At 40.5% G+C, this 17,796-nt stretch overlaps 1 protein-coding gene across 3 annotated transcripts in view; it reads left to right on the forward strand.

The window, feature by feature from the left end:
• The window catches only part of CCDC175 (coiled-coil domain containing 175), an 81,369-nt gene that overhangs the window by 3,014 nt on the left and 60,559 nt on the right, over positions 1 to 17,796 (forward strand). The window contains exons 2-5 of one of the 3 annotated variants that reach the window (XM_006069654.4): positions 1,551 to 1,636; positions 3,426 to 3,537; positions 7,593 to 7,728; positions 11,075 to 11,303. In XM_006069654.4, the coding sequence (XP_006069716.3) occupies positions 1,551 to 1,636; positions 3,426 to 3,537; positions 7,593 to 7,728; positions 11,075 to 11,303 (563 nt within the window). Of the gene's footprint in view, positions 1 to 1,090; positions 3,538 to 7,592; positions 7,729 to 11,074; positions 11,304 to 17,796 lie in introns of those variants that run through there. The other 2 variants (XM_025295438.3, XM_044924908.2) reach the window with 2 other exon arrangements.

Here is a 17,796-nt window from a genome sequence, read left to right on the forward strand (position 1 = left end):
AATTTCTGGACCGTCAGAAAATTTGTCATAGGAGAAAGCTTCATTATGCTTTCTTGCCCTAAGTGTGAGTTATAAAATATGTAGCTATCCAGTCCAGTTGCAAGTGGGAACGTGCTTGTACTCATTCATTCCATAGAAGAATTGAAAGGAGATAATAAAGGACAGGAAGTCTGGCGTGCTGCAGTTCATGGGGTCACCAAGATTCAGGCATGACTTATCAACTGAACAACAGCAATAGCAAGCCAAGCATGCCTGTCCCTCCCTAACACACACTTGCTTGGAACCTCAGGAACTGGTTTTCACTCGGTTTGAGAACTTAGTCCATTAAGAGAATCCAAGTTCCCTGGAACGGAGGGCAGAAAACAGCATTTCTTCTGGGAGGTGAGGATGGCCACTCAGGGCATGGACTCTGGAGTCACACGCCTTGTGTCTGAATCCAGACTCAATCAGTGATAGGCTCTGTCACCTAAAGCACATCACATAACCTCAAGTCTTAGATCTCTCACTTGTGAAATGGGAAGCATCATGGAGTTATAGCAATCAATTTAGATTATACAAACATGTGAAAAATTAAGCTTATCAAACTCATGCCACACATGAGGATGCAGGCCTGGAATCTGTTTAGACAGGATTTGTATAATGCAATGGTGCCAGAGCCAAGGTGAGTGGAGTTTCCTCTGTTGGCTCTCCTCTTCCTTTTTTCTTTTCCTTCTTCTCTGTCTGCATGTGTCTTGTCTTCCTTACTTGTGCGAACATTTTCCAAACCTCTCTTCTCGTGTGTTTTCATCTTACAGTATGTGAGAGAAAGGTAATATCTTTTATATGGCAGTGAATGAAAGGGGTTAAAAACTCTTATCTAACTCACACCTACCGGTTTCATAAATATTTACTCTCACCCCATGATCAAAATACTGGCACAGAAGTGAAAATGACATGATGGATTTTTAAAGAATTAAGTGTTTTTTTGTAAAATATTACATTTAGGATATATATGTATGTGTGTACATATATATATATATATATATATATACACACACACACATGAGGAGAGCATGGCAACTCACTCCAGTATTCTTGCCTGGAGAATCCCCATGGATGGAGGAGCCTGGCAGGCTACAGTCCATGGGGTCACAAAGAGTCAGACATGACTGAAGCAACTCAGTAGCTATATATATATACAAATATATATATGAAGACTTTCTTAAGCCCACATTATGGGCATGTTATATTTATCCCTTTCATAAAATATTTATTGAATTATTGAATTTTTTGTCCTATACTATACAGATTCCTTCTTTCTACCATGAATTATACAAAGGTGGAAACTTAAGAGGAGGCTGACCTCAAGAAACATGAAGTATATCCCTAAATTTGTACACTGTAAAATAAGAAATAATAAGTACAAAAGAGATTCATAGTATTTACTATAAAAATTAAGAGTTAGAAGATGTAATTCTCAACTGATTAAGCATTTGAGCTAGACCTTTAAGGGTTAAATAGGATTTGGATAGATAAGTAAGAGATCTTAATTTTCTGATTTTTTTTTTTAGAACAATCACTGCAAAGTGACTATTTTAAATGCAATGAAGAAGCTAAGAACTTTCTTAAGGACGTTGCTATCGCTGTTAAGAAATTGGTATTGTATTACCTATAAGAGCTACTTTTTCAATCTTCCACTTACTTCTTCATCAAACTTTAATTTAGTACCAACTCTGTTCAACGTACTTCAGTAGATGAATAAGGAAAATATTTGCCCTGAATGAAAATTTTTCTCAGTTTACTAACATTTGCACCAGTGTGGATCAGCCGTGGATTGCTGCCCGTTTCCCAGGCAGAGCACCGAGTTAAGGCCCTGTGCTATGCAGGAGGGCAAGACTGCTCAAGAGAAGAGGCCCTGGTGATAACAGAGCTCAGTTAAGAGTGAGTCACGTGCCATCAATATGTGAACATTGCTTAAAACCAGCAAACAACCTCTGGGATAAACTGCATGCATAGTGCCAATTTCCCCAAGTCTCTATAAGCAATTCCTCACAAAACTGGTGAAAGATTGTTCGGGACTTACTCCATTAACATAGTGCTTTTCAATGAAAGCAAACAGGTTCTCTTTCAGTTATGCTAACTGGGCCCCATCAAAGTAATATTTAAAGACTTTCCTTTTGAAATGTCACAACCATGTCTATTTGGCCTTGGCCCTGAATGATATTTCAGAAAGGTGACATCCCATTTGATTTAAAAATATTGAGTAAAAATCTCCTACATATCAAATATCTTAAAATGTAGAAATATGGCTATAAAATAAATGAGTCGAGTCTACAGATTGCTGAAAAAAGTTAATCTTGTTACTTTGTATTTTTATGAAATTATATGTATTTGTACATGTATACTACAGAATTAGATTTTATAATCCCAGTAAATTAAGTACATATATGTAAACACTGAGAGTTTGTGTGTGTGGTACTGCGTTGTGATCCTGTGGAAACCTTTTCCTCGTTTTGTTCTTTTATTAAAATGTTATGTCTTTCTCCAGGATTTGAAAAGTTTAAAGTATTTATTTTGGCTTATTAAAGTATTTAGCATGTCTCCATATACCATATGATCTGTGAAATCCCTTAAATAGAGATAAATCCTCTCATTTTTTATGGTAACATTTTCACTATAATAAAAGCATCGTGTGTTCACTCTGGAAAAGTTAAGGAAAAATAGACAAGCAAAAGGAAGAAAGGATAAAAAACATCATGATCCCACCCTAAAATAATCATGATTAACTCTTTGATGGATGTCTTTCCTACTTTCAGGATATAGATGATGCCTGTATTGAATTTTATTTTTTACCAGAAAAATGATCATACTAAATATACAGTTAGGCAACCTGCTTTTTATGATTCATAAAATATAATGGCACTTTTTCAGATCGTAAAGAACTATACCCACTACCACCATTTATTTGAAACAGTTTATCTGTTATTTCCACTATCAGATTATCAATTTTTTAAATGTTTTTCCTTTTTTTAAAATAGTCCCACATATATATCCCCACCTGACTATTTGTTTGGATTTTTAGGTAGATATTAGAAAACTATCATTCTTTTTATACCTAAGCATGCTTTTACAGTCATGTTCCCGTTTATTAAGGAGATTTTTCTCAATGTCACTCTTTTTTAGGAGTCTTTCCTAAAACAGAACACACACATAGTGAAAAAATAATTTCTGAGTAGAAGAAATTAAAAGATAAATGAAGAAAGATACCTTAAAATCTGATTGGAGAACAATTATTTCCCACTTTCTATTCCAAATAAAAATGACAGCAAAAGATGTTTACTGAAAAGCAAATTTTGATGTCTGAAAACATTTGTGGGCATTGTTTAGGAAATCAATCTCATTATTTTAATGTCTTAACTTTTTAAATATGTAACTTACATTTTCAGGAAGAAATGAGAAAGTCCACAATAGATCTTCTGGAAATTGAAAGCATGGAACTCAGCAGATTATATTTTGTATTGGAAACTCTTCCCAGTAGTGTTAGCAGAGAACTGGAAGGTACTTTGAGTTTATTAACTGTAGAAATGTAGTTTATTTTATAAGGCAGTAATCTAGTACTTGTAGCAAGATGAGTTGAATAGTTATTCCATATCAAAAAATAGCCAGAAAGAGTATACAAGACACATACAGTGAGATCCATAATATGTTTCCCTTTTAAGTGGGATAACATATATGACTTGAATTTATATAATTATTATAAATAGACTAAAGTCAATATTTGTCCTTTTGTGACTGGCTTATTTCACTTGGCATGTCTTTAAGGGTAATTCACGTTGTAGCATATGCCAGAATTTCTTTTACAGATGAACAATATTCCATTGTATGTATAAACCATGGTTTGTTTATCCATTCATCCATCAACAGACCCTTGCATTATTTCCATTTTTTAGCTATTGTAAATTATGTAGTTACAAAATAATAAAAATAACAATTATAATAGTAAATAACTGTGCTGTTACAAACGTGTGCTTATATCCATTGTATCAAGTGTGCAAATATCTATCCAAGTCTCTCCTTCCAACTCTTTGGGTAGAAATGTAGAAGGGAATTGCTGGATTGTATGGTAATACAGTAATTTTGTGTTTAATTTTCCAAGAAGCTGTCATATTGTTTTCCACAGTGACTGCACCATTTTACCTTCATTTGCACAATGCAAAAGCATTCCAATTTTTCTACATTCTTGCCAGCACTTGCTATTTTCTGTTTTTGTTTTAAATAACAGCCACTCTACTGGATAAGAATTGCTGTCTCTTGTGGTTTTGATTTGCACTTCCCTAATGATTAGTGATGCTGAGCATCTTTTCATGTGCTTATTGGCCATTGGTATATCTTCTTTGGGAAAATGTCTGTTCATTTCCTTTGCCCATTTCTTAATTAGGTTATTTGCTTCATTATTGTTGAGCTGTGGGAATTCTTCATACATTCAGGATGTTAACCCCTTTTCAGATGTATAATTTGCAAGGATTTTGTCCCTTTTGATGGGCTACTTTATCACTCTTGTTGATAATGACTTTTGATACACAAAGGTTTTTAATTTTGACATAGTCCAGTTTATCTATCCTTTCACTTGTTGCCTGTGCTTTTGGTGTCATATCCAAGAAATCATGGCTAAATCCAATGTTAGGAAGATTTCACCTGTTTTCTTCTAAGCATTTTATAGTTTTAGCTCTTATATTTAGGCCTTTAATCCATAGTGAGTTAAATTTTGTATTCGTTGTAAGATCAGACTCCAACTTTATTTTTCCAGCTGCCAGGAGTGTTGGCTGAAGCTCATAGCTCAGTTCCTCTGCAGGAATTGTCCTTGACAAAGAGAAGGGCTTCAGTCCAGGTTACAGCCCTCCCCTAGGGCTGCCCACATTCAGTGAGTGCTCCCCAGGGGAGCGCAAGGCTCTGCCTGTCTCCGTCTCTGTAGATACCTCTCAAGTGCCACTGCAGCTTTAAAACTCATTATCATTTAAACCCTCCACCCTTCTGCAACTCTTATCTCCTCAGAGGAGATGTTCCCCAGCTCTATACAAATTTAAAAATTTGTTTCCTAGGCAGCTCAACCTAAAACAGTGGTCTAAATAAACTGAAAAAAAAAAAAAAAAAAGATTTTTAAAGTAGCTGTTCCAGTTATCCATTTATTGCCTTGCAGCTCCGAATCTACCTTCATTGTCTGCTCTGTCATAAGGGAGTTGGGTCCTGTAAGTTTCTCCCTTTGCCAGCGGGCCCAGTGTTAAGCTTTGTTAGTACAGGGCACTGGAGGGACACTAGAGGAAGAAGGGGTTCTCTTCGTGTTCCAGTGTGCTCGGCTTGGCCAGCTCTTGCAGTGCAGGTAACTTCTCCCAGCAGCGTGCAGCAGCCCTCGGTGCCCGGAAGTTCCCACCCATATGCCTCGGGCAGCTTCATGGTGGATTGCTACCTGTGCGGCACCTCCCTGTGAAGCTTCTCTGGCACTGTTTGCAGTGAGTTCTGAAGTGTAGCAATTCCCTGTGGGCAGGTCTCCCCAGTTTCCCCAGAAGCCATATTTCTAGTAAGTTCTGCCAACCCAGCTTTTCATGAAGTTCTTTGCCATCCAATGATCCACAGCCCTCTTCAGTGGGATCTGGATCTTGGGACTGGAGGTGCTGCTTCCTACAAGGCACTCTATCTTGGCCTCTGGGATAGTGCTGCTCCTTGTGCTGGGTATTGCTGAATTCTTTAGAGTCCTCTTTGTGCGTGCTGTGCTAAATTGCTTCAGTCGAGTCTGTCTCTTTGCAACCCCATGGAATGTAGCCCACTCGGCTACCCTGTCCATGGGATTCTCCAGGCAAGAATACTGGAATGGGTAGCCTTTCTCTTCTCCAGGGTATCTTCCCAACCCAGGGATCAAACCCAGGTCTCCTGCATTGCAGGCAGATTATTTACCAACCGAGCTAATTCTCTGATACAGTTAATAATTCCTGATGTTAAAATTTCCCTATTCAATATGAGATTTCTATCTCCCAATTAGACTCTAAATGATATAGTCAGTTATGAAACAATATGTTCAGTTGGTTGGCAGGGAAAATCCAACAAACTCCTACATGCTGATAAAAAATAAAACTTAAAAGAATCTGTGCTCAAAACAGAATTAAGAATGTTTTTGTTTTATTTTCTTTTGATGGCTTTTTTTTTTTAACTATCCAGTTACTTTTATAAGCAAGACAAATATTTTAGCAGGGAAAAGAAATACTGTGCTAGTTTATAAGGTCTTTGATACACATGAAATACTTAACCAAATAAATTTAATTGGCCTTGTATTATAAAGCTTTTCAACTCAACGTATGGTCCTTGGATCAGTAGCATCAACCTCACCTGGGAGCTTGTTACAAAATGCAGAATCTCTAGGTCCTCCTCAGACCTACTATATCAAATTCTATATTTCAACAATACCCCCCAGGTGATATATATGCATATTCAAGACATAAAGTTTGAGAAGCCCTGCTACAATGGGCAATTTAACTTATAACCTATGAAAAAAATAATCTAGTTCTCTCAGGGGAGCTACCAGTTTCTAGGGAATTTGTTGCATAGAAATGCATAGCCCAATACTCATTTTTAAACAACAGTTCAAAAATTCATGCATTTTCACCATCTATCTCTCAAGCACAGAGGTGATCCTTTGAAGTCTTCTGTGATTTAAGGCTTATGTGATTACACAGATATGTTATTTATCAATGGATAATTTAGTTTTTTAACACACTGTCTTCCCCAGAAAGCAGAGCCAGAAGCAGTGGCTTTTGCACTTTTATTTATTTATTTATTTTTAATTTCAATACTCTATTTATTTATTTGGCTGCTCCAGGTCTTAGTTGTGGGACTCAGGATCTTCCATCTTCATTGTGGCATTGAGGATCTTTTTTACTTTCTGCATGCGGGATCTAGTTCCCTGACCATGGTGGAACCCAGGCCCCCTGCATTGGGAGCATGGAGTCTTAGCCACTAGACCGCCAGGGAAGTCCCTGCACTATTAATTTATTAGGACATACAGTCCAGGTGGATGAGAGTGGGATAAGGAACCAAAGCAGGAAGAAGGGAGAGCTAATATGGAGGCAATATGATGCTGACTACTGGTGACAGCAACTAGTTAAGTATGAGAATATCCCAGGACACAGTGGTACCCCTTCTCAGGAACACCCAGGCAGTCCACTGGTGCATGCTTGCCACATCTCCCAAACTTTGTGTTACACGTACATGGGGGGTGTGAGTATCTGAAGATGTCCCATAGTAGAGGTGACAGGAAAGTCCTAGATAGCTGAGAAGTGGATAGGACAGGCAGGAATCAGGAGCTGTCAGACTACACCAGTCTAAAGTTGTGCAGAGCTCATAGAAAGCTGGTCACTGACCATAGCAGCAGCTAAAATTAGGGATATAATTGATAGGTGAGATTGAGAGGGTCCAAAGGGGTGAGGGAGAGGTGTGTGATCCAGAACATACTTAAAAGAATATTTCAAAGAAAGACATAATTTGTTTATGACTTGAAAGGTCAGTATCTACAATTGTGCAGTTTCTCAAATAATTGAGTAACATTTCTTCCACTTACTTTTAAGAATGTGTCAGGGATGCACGCAGAGTGAATCTTGTTGAGATGAGTGAACTACACACAAAAATTACAAGGATAAATGATGAAATCGAGTTTCTAAAGAAGAAAATACTCCATCTGCAAACAGATAATACAACTCTAGGGTAGGTATTTTTGTTTGTTTGTTTGTTTGTTTGAAGGAGTCAGGTTCTGGGGATAAAGTGGGAAATTTTTCCTAAGGGATTTGTCCTCTGGTCTGATCTTCCCTGTAGCTCAGTCAATAAAGAATCTACCTGCAAGGCAGGAGACCTGGATTCAATTCCTGGATCAGGAGGACATGGCAACCCACTTCAGTATTCTTGCCTTGGAAAATCCCAATGGACAGAGAAGCCTGGCAGGCTAGAGTCCATGGGGTCACACAGAATTGGACACGAATTATCGACTGAACCACCTCTGAACTGGTGCCGGGCAAGTTAAGAGGCGGAGATAACTTGTAGAAGATGACTGGGCTGATGAGGGATGTGTGATAGCTTCAGAGAGCTGGGAAGAAAGCAGAAAATCTTCGACCACCATAGCCAGGAGACTGTAGGATTTCAGAAGGAATTCAGCTTCCCACAGTAACTACACACAACTTACCGTGTGTAAGTCACACACTGCCTCGAACCCCAGCTCCAAAGGTAGAAACACAGTGACTTTCATTTCATTTTTAGTAAAATTAAGTTTACAAGCCTCAACCACCAAAGCAAGAAATCTTGCTGGGTATTGTGTTGCAAGTATAATATCAAACCAGGTATACTGTAGCTAGATTAGTTCTTTAAAGACATTCAGGTATAGTCTTCTGGAGGGCTGAGGATCAGAGAAGGCAATGGCACCCCACTCCAGTACTCTTACCTGGAAAATCCCATGGATGGAGGAGCCTGGTGGGCTGCAGTTCATGGTGTCGCTAAGAGTCGGACACGACTGAGCGACTTCATTCACTTCTCACTTTCATGCATTGGAGAAGGAAATGGCAACCCACTCCAGTGTTCTTGCCTGGAGAGAATCCCAGGGACGGGGGAGCCTGGTGGGCTACCGTCTATGGGGTTGCACAGAGTCGGACACGACTGAAGCGACTTAGCAGCAGCAGCAGCAGTAGCAGGGCTGAGGATGGGATTGATCCTAGATATTTATTACCTGCAATTAAATGGAAGCTGACACCTGTTAGTTTCATTTGTTTATTCTTCAGCTGTATTATTAGCACTTCCCCCTCTGTGGGCTTCATCTTTTCCATCTGTAAAATGAAGATTATGAATCTTGATTTACCCAGTCCATGAAGGAAGAGATATTCTGAAAGAAAAAACAATAAAATCCTGAAGAATATCTCAGCTCTATGAGTAAATTTGCAAGAGTAATGTATAAATGTCAGACTTCCAGTTTGTGAGAGTAAGAAATACTCAAAGAGCCCTCATTATAGTGAAAAAGTCTTCTTGGGAAGGTAAAATATTCAGAAGGTTGCTTTGGTGCAAAAGATATCAGAGCATCAGGAATTAGGTGGGATCTCAAGGCCCAGGGACAGTTTTCTCGGGACACCTATTTTGGAAGATGCTCCATGAAAAAGAAAGGTCATGACCACGTAAGTCTGAGAAAGACTGCATACACTAATCCCTCTTGGAGATTCACAATGCATATTTATGCATGGTGAATACTAGCCACAATTACCGGAGACCACAGACTATCAATTTCTAAACTACTAACAAGGAAGCTAATGCCCAGGCTGAAATACTCCGATCAATTGGCCAGCACATCACACCCCTATGGACCAGTGACTCTCAAACTTGAGTGTACATTAGCATCACCTGGAGTGCTTTTTAAAACACAATTTACTGGGACATCCACCACAGATTTCTGATTCAGTAGGTCTAGGGAATGAGGGCAAGAATTTCCATTTTTAACAAGTTCCTAGATGCTGCTGCTGGTCCTGACCACGTTTTGAGAATCACTGCCCTAGAGAAATCTTCATGGAAAGCCAAATTACAAGTGAACATAACATGGGTTGCCTGATGAACCAGCATCACCAAGCTACAGTCAATTATTGCATCCATTTTTGGAAGAAAGATGTACATCAAGGTGCCCGCACTCTCTGACAGGCTGGTCCTCCCCTGGACAGTCCTCAAAAACTGGACACATGCAAGCTCTTCAGGGGTGGGGGAAGGGGATTTCCTCAGGTCCTGAGAATTTGGGAGACCAACCCATCTCAATGTACCTAGTCAGGTGTATTGATTTGATATGTTTCGCTTTGCTTCCTTACGGCTACTCAATCCTTAGTTTGCTTCATTCTTAGCAGGCTTTCTCTACTAAACCTACAAAATACCCATTATTTGACACCATCTAACCTGGGATTCTTTCAATTGCCTTTCTGTGGTGGAGTTAATTCTGGAAAATAAACTTACCAACAACCTGTTTCTATTTTCCCGAGCCTTTGCACACAATCCCCCTGAACTTAAGTGTTTAGCTTTGGAGATTAGAAGAAAGTCTTTACATTGCAGGAGATTTGAAAAAAGGAAAACAGAGAAATGGCATCACTGTTCTTCCTCCAAATCTTTTATTGTCATTCCTGGGGCAGATGTTTCTCACAATCTTAGGGTCTCCTTCAGGTAGGAGTGGCCAGCAATGAATATGTAAGGTTAACCTCTCCTCTTGAACTCAGATTCGGCAATGGCTGTGAGAAGATAGGGCTTCACAGGTGACTCAGTGGTAAAGAATTTGTCTGAGATGCAGAAGACACAAGAGATGCCATGGGTTCAATCCTTGGGTCAGGAAGATCCCCTGGAGGAGGGCATGGCAACCCACTCCAGTGTTCTTGCCTTGGAGAATCCCATGGACAGAGGAGCCTGGCAGGCTACAGTCCATAGGGTCACACAGAGTCTGACATGACTGAAGCGACTGAGTACACACGAATGTGAGGAGTTAAGAGAGTTTAAATTAGATTTTAAGCACCCTCCGAACCATGAAGACAGACTCAGATCCCTCTTCCCCAATTCCTGTCTTCAGAGGGGGATTAGGTTTCTCCTGGACATTCTATGTAGGGCAATGGCATCAGAAGGTGACTAGAAGAGTGGTGGGATGTTTGTCTATCTTTGGCTTAAGTATGTATCTCACGATGATAAGGTAGTCATGGCAAAGTTACATATCACACCTTGTGTCTAGCGAGATTCCACTTGCCTGTTCAAAACAGTATTTGAATCATTGTAAGCTTTAAACCAAAATATCCCATAGTAACTCCCTGGTATATGAAGATGGCTGGGGTGACGCAGGACCCCAAGACACTTTGGCAGTGATAAACAGTTGCAAGATGGATACCGTGTTTCCATCAGTCCTTCGTCTCAACCAAGTATAGGCCAGTACAAATACACCTCTAAAATAAGTGTCCCTTAATTTTCCCTCTTTATGGTGGTTCATCTCATCAAACAGACTTTAAATTTCTTTCTGGAAAAAGCCATTCTTTTTATGCCAAGGATTCTTTTTCTCTAGTGAAAGGCAAGAGGAGCTAGCGAAGCATTATGGAAAGATTGTCCTGTCACTCAACCACGCAATGAAAGAAAAAGCCACTACCACTATTTACATCAATGAGACTTATACCAAAATTAACTGGGAGAAGAAAGAACTAGAATTGCAGAAAACATACATTCAAGAAATAGAGGGGCAAATAGAAAGAGAAAGAGCAGAATATTTGAAGAAAAAAGAAAAACTGAATCAAGAGGTAAGTGGTATGATTTTTTTTTAAATAGAGAATTGTACAGAATTGAAGCAGGATATGAGAAATAACGTATTTGCCCTTGAAGATAGCAAGCGTTCCCATGGTGTCTTCTGCCGGAATAGAGCAGAGGCTCCAGGACACTGGAGCCCGTGGGGGAGATTGATTTGTACCACGATCTCAGTTCATGGGAAAGAATACGAGTGATAATGATGGCAACACTGGGGTGGCCCCTTGCTTATATGCAGCCCTATAGGAAGTAGGAATTTGCTTCTGTGTCGTTTGGTTGTCTTTGACAGTTCTGAGGCCCTGTTTCTGTGGATAGGATCAGTGAGTTCAGCTCTGCTGGAACTGATGTGGAAACTTGGCCTCTACGCGCTGTCACCGAATTGAATCTTGGAAACAGAGTTTTGGGTGAAGTAGAAAAGAATAGATTTATTGTTTTGCCAACAAAAGGTAACCACAGTGGGCTGATGCCCTCCAAATCATGTATCCTAAGCCAGTGAGGGGGGAGTCTTATAGACAAGGGAAGGATTGCAGACAAGGATCAGGATGCACACGGGGGTCTACATTCCTTCAATCCAGAGGTCGTCTGGCCTGGCATAAGGCAGTCTTGTGATGGCTTCTGTGATTCTCAAGGTAATGGAACTGTGACCTTCTCTCTGAAATGAAAAATGCTTCAACAAGTAGTTAATTATACCCATGGAAAAGAAATGCAAAAAAGCCAAATGGCTGTCTGGGGAGGCCTTACAAAGAGCTGTGAAAAGAAGAGAAGTGAAAAGCAAAGGAGAAAAGGAAAGATATAAGCATCTGAATACAGAGTTCCAAAGAATAGCAAGAAGAGATAAGAAAGCCTTCCTCAGCGATCAATACAAAGAAATAGAGGAAAACAACAGAATGGGAAAGATTAGAGATCTCTTCAAGAAAATCAGAGATACCAAGGGAACATTTCACGCAAAGATGGGCTCGATAAAGGACAGAAATGGTATGGACCTTACAGAAGCAGAAGATATTAAGAAGAGGTGGCAAGAATACACAGAAGAACTGTACAAAAAAGATCTTCATGACCCAGATAATCACGATGGTGTGATCACTGACCTAGAGCCAGACATCCTGGAATGTGAAGTCAAGTGGGCCTTAGAAAGCATCACTATGAACAAAGCTAGTGGAGGTGATGGAATTCCAGCTGAGCTATTCCAAATCCTGAAAGATGATACTGTGAAAGTGCTGCACTCAATATGCCAGCCAATTTGGAAAACTCAGCAGTGGCCACAGGACTGGAAAAGGTCAGTTTTCATTCCAATCCCAAAGAAAGGCAATGCCAAAGAATGCTCAAACTACTGCACAATTGCACTCATCTCACACGCTAGTAAAGTAATGCTCAAAATTCTCCAAGCCGGGCTTCAGCAATACGTGAACCGTGAACTTCCTGATGTTCAAGCTGGTTTTAGAAAAGGCAGAGGAACCAGAGACCAAATTGCCAACATCTGCTGGATCATGGAAAAAGCAACAGAGTTCCATAAAAACATCTATTTCTGCTTTATTGACTATGCCAAAGCCTTTGACTGTGTGGATCACAATAAACTGTGGAAAATTCTGAAAGAGATGGGAATACCAGACCACCTGATCTGCCTCTTGAGAAATCTGTATGCAGGTCAGGAAGCAACAGTTCGAACTGGACATGGAACAACAGACTGGTTCCAAATAGGAAAAGGAGTACAGCAAGACTGTATATTGTCACCCTGCTTATTTAACTTATATGCAGAGTACATCATGAGAAATGCTGGGCTGGAAGAAGCACAAGCTGGAATCAAGATTGCCAGGAGAAATATCAATAACCTCAGATATGCAGATGACACCACCCTTATGGCAGAAGGTGAAGAGGAACTACAAACCTCTTGATAAAGGTGAAAGAGGAGAGTGAAAAAGTTGGCTTAAAACTCAACATTCAGAAAATGAAGATCATGGCATCCGGTCCCACCACTTCATGGGAAATAGAGGGGGAAACAGTGGAAACAGTGTCAGACTTTATTTTTCTGGGCTCCAAAATCAGTGCAGATGGTGACTGCAGCCATGAAATTAAAAGATGCTTACTCCTTGGAAGGAAAGTTATGACCAACCTAGACAGCACACTCATAAGCAGAGACATTACTTTGCCAACAAAGGTCCGTCTAGTCAGGCTATGGTTTTTCCAGTTGTCATGTATGGATGTGAGAGTTGGACTGTGAAGAAGGCTGAGCGCCGAAGAATTGATGTTTTTGAACTGTGGTGTTGGAGAAGACTCTTGAGAGTCCCTTGGACTGCAAGGAGATACAACCAGTCCATTCTGAAGGAGATCAGTCCTGGGATTTCTTTGGAAGGAATGATGCTAAAGCTGAAACTCCAGTACTTTGGCCACCTCATGTAAAGAGTTGATTCATTGGAAAACACTCTGATGCTGGGAGGGACTGCAGGCAGGAGCAGAAGGGGATGACAGAGGATGAGATGGCTGGATGGCATCACTGACTCGATGGACGTGAGTCTGAGTGAACTCCGGGAGTTGGTGATGGACAGGGAGGCCTGGCGTGCTGCAATTCATGGGGTCGCAAAGAGTGGGACACGACTGAGCGACTGAATTGAACTGAACTGAACTTGATGTAAGAGCTCAAAGATACTGTTATGTTTATCTCTTGAGGAATCACATCCTTGCCTCAAGGCTGCACTATTGTTTCCTGACTGCTCCTCCCTTGTTCCTGCATCTCCTCCCTTCCTTGATACAGCAACTGTTTGAACTGCCCTTTGGAACCCAGGGAGGGTCATGGAAGCTGTTGAGTTCAATTCAGTTCAGTCGCTCACTCATGTCCAACTCTTTGTGACCCCATGGACTGCAGCACACCAGGCTCCCCTGTCCATCACCAACTCACAGAGCTTGCTCAAACTCATGTCCATTGAGTCGGTGATGCCATCCAAACATATTCTCTTCCCATTCTTCTCCTGCCTTCAATCATTCCTAGCATCATGGTCTTTTCCAGTGAGTCACTTCTTTACATCAGGTGGCCAAAGAATTGGAACTTCAGCTTCAGCATCAGTTCAGTTCAGTTCAGTCTCTCAGTCATGTCTGAATCTTTGCGACCCCATGGACTGCAGCATGCCAGGCCTCCCTGTCCATCACCAACTCTCGGAGTTTACTCAAACTCATGTCGATTGAGTCAGTGATGCCATCCAACCATCTCATCCTCTGTCCTTCCCTTTTCCTCCCACCTTCGATCTTTCTCAGCATCAGGGTCTTTTCAAATGAGTCAGTTCTTCACATCAGATGGCCAAAATATTGGAGTTTCAGCTTCAGCATCAGTGAATATTCAGGACAGAGTTCTTTTAGGATGGACTGGTTGGATCTCCTTGCAGTCCAAGGGACTCTCAAGAGTCTTCTCCAACACCACAGTTCAGAAGCATCGATTCTTGAGAGCTCAGCTTTATTTATAGTCCAACTCTCACATCCATACATAACTACTGGAAAAACCATAGCTTTGATTAGACAGACCTTTGTTGGCAAAGTAATGTCTCTGCTTTTTAATATGCTGTCTAGGTTGGTCATAACTTTCCTTCCAAGGAGTAAGCGTCTTTTAATTTCATGGCTGCAGTCACCATCTGCAGTGATTTTGGAGCCCCCCAAAATAAAGTCTCTCACTGTTTCCACTGTTTCCCCATCTATTTGCCATGAAGTGATGGAACTGGATGCCATGATCTTAGTTTTCCGAAAGTTGAGCTATAAGCCAACTTTTTCACTCTCCTCTTTCACTTTCATCAAAAGGCTCTTTAGTTCTTCTTCACTTTCTGCCATGAGAGTGGTGTCATCTGCATATCTGAGGTTATTGATATTTCTCCCAGCAATCTTGATTCCAGATTGTGCTTCATCCAGCCCAGCATTTCTCATGATGTACTCTGCATATAAAATAATAAGCAGGGTGACAATATACATTCTTGACATACTCCCTTTCCTATTTGGAACCAGTCCCTTGTTCCTTGTGTAGTTCTGACTCTTGCTTCCTGACCTGCATATAGATTTCTCAAGAGGCAGGTCAGGTGGTCTGGTATTCCCATCTCTTTCAGAATTTTCCAGTTTACTGTGATCCACACAGTCAAAGGCTTTGGCATAGTCAATAGAGCAGAAATAGATGTTTTTTCTTGAACTCTCTTGCTTTTTTGATGATCTAGTGGGTGTTGGCAATTTGATCTGTTTTCTCTGCCTTTTCTAAATCCAGCTTTAACATCTGGAAATTCAGAGTTTACATACTGTTGAAGCCTGCCTTGGAGAATTTTCAGCATTACTTTACTAGCGTGTGAGATGAGTGCAATTGTACAGTACTTTGAGAATTCTTTGGTGTTGCCTTTCTTTGGGATTGGAATGAAAACTGACCTTTTCCAGTCCTGTGGCCACTGCTGAGTTTTCCAAATTGGCTGGCATATTGAGTGCAGCACTTTCACAGCATCCTCTTTTAGAATTTGGAATAATTCAACTGAAATTCCATCACCTCCACTAGTTTTGTTCATAGTGATGCTTCCTAAGACCCACTTGACTTTGCATTCCAGGATGTCTGGCTCTAGGTGAGTGATCACACCATCATGATTATCTGGGTCATGAAGATCTTTTTTGTACAGTTCTGTGTATTCTTGCCACCTCTTCTTAATATCTTCTGCTTCTGTTGGGTCCATACCATTTCTATCCTCTATTATGCCCATCTTTGCATGAAATGTTCCCTTGGTATCTCTAATTTTCTTGAAGAGATGGCTAGTCTTTCCCATTCTATTATTATCCTCTATTCTTTGCATTGATCCCGAGGAAGGCTTTCTTATCTCTCCTTTCTATTCTTTGAAACTGTGCATTCAAATGGGTATTTCCTTCCTTTTCTCCTTTGCCTTTCACTTCTCTTCTTTTCTCAGCTATTTGTAAGGCCTCCTCAGACAACCATTTTGCCTTTTGCATTTCTTTTTCTTGGGGATGGTCTTGATCACTGCTTCCTGTACAATGTCATGAACCTCCATCCATTGTTCTTCTGGTACTCTGTCTATCAGATCTAATCCCTTGAATCTATTTGTTATTTGCACTGTATAATCATAATTGATTTGATTTAGGTCATACCTGAATGGCCTAGTGGTTTTCCCTACTTTCTTCAATTTAAGAGTGAACTTGGCAATAAGGAGTTCATGATCTGAGCCACAGTCAGTTCCCCGTCTTGTTTTTTTTTTTTTTTTTTTTTTTTTTGCTGACTGTATAGAATGTCTCCATCTTTGGCTGCAAAGAATATAATCAACCTGATTTCAGAATTGACCATCTGGTAATGTCCATGTGTAGAGTTTTCTCTTGTGTTGTTGGAAGAGGGTGTTTGCTATGACCACTGCATTCTCTTGGCAAAACCCTTTTAGCCTTTGACCTGCTTCATTCTGTACACCAAGGCCAAGTTTGCCTTGTTACTCCAGGTATTTCTTGACTTTCTACTTTTGCATTCCATTTCCCTATAATGAAAAGGACATCTTTTGGGGGGGTTAGTTCTAGAAGGTCATGTAGGTCTTCATAGAACCGTTCAACTTCAGCTTCTTCAGCATTACTGGTCAGGGCATAGACTTGAATTACTGTGATATTGATTGGTTTGCCTTGGAAATGAACAGAAATCATTCTGTCATTTTTGAGACTGCATCTAAGTACTGCATTTCAGACTCTTTTGTTGAATATTTTGGCTACTCCATTTCTTCTAAGGGATTCTTGCCTACAATACTAGATACAATGGTCATCTGAGTTAAATTCACCCATTCCAGTCCATTTTAGTTTGCTGATTCCTAAAATGTCAATGTTCACTCTTGCCATCTCCTGTTTGACCACTTCTAATTTGCTTTGATTCATGGACCTAACATTCCAGGTTCCTATGCAACATTGCTCTTTACAGCATCGGACTTTACTTCTATCACCAGTCACATCCACAACTGGGTGTTGTTTTTGCTTTGGCTCCATCTCTTCATTCTTTCTGGACTTATTTCTCCACAGATTTCTAGTAGCATATTGGAAACCTACCAACCTGGGGAGTTCATCTTTCAGTGTCCTATCTTTTTGCCTTTTCATACTGTTCATGGGGTTCTCAAGGCAAGAATACTGAAGTGGTTTGCCATTCCCTTCTCCAGTGAACAATGTTTTGTCAGAACTCTTCACCATGACCCGTCTGTCTTGGGTGGCCCTACACAGCATGGCTCCTAGTTTCACTGAGTTAGACAAGGCTGTGATCCGTGTGATCAGATTGGTTAGTTTTCTGTGATTGTGGTTTGCAGTCTGTCTGCCTTCTGATGGAGAAGGATAAGAGGCTTATGGAAGCTTCCTGATGGGAGAGACTGACTGAGGGGGAAACAGAAAACACAAACAGTCTTGTTCTCATGGGCAGGGCCATGCTCAGTAAATCTTTAATCCAATTTTCTGTTGATGGGTGGAGCTGTGTTCCCTCCCTGTTATTTCAGATCAGATCAATCACTCATT

This window comes from Bubalus bubalis, chromosome 11, assembly GCF_019923935.1.
Source record: "Bubalus bubalis isolate 160015118507 breed Murrah chromosome 11, NDDB_SH_1, whole genome shotgun sequence".
Lineage (NCBI taxonomy): Eukaryota > Metazoa > Chordata > Mammalia > Artiodactyla > Bovidae > Bubalus > Bubalus bubalis.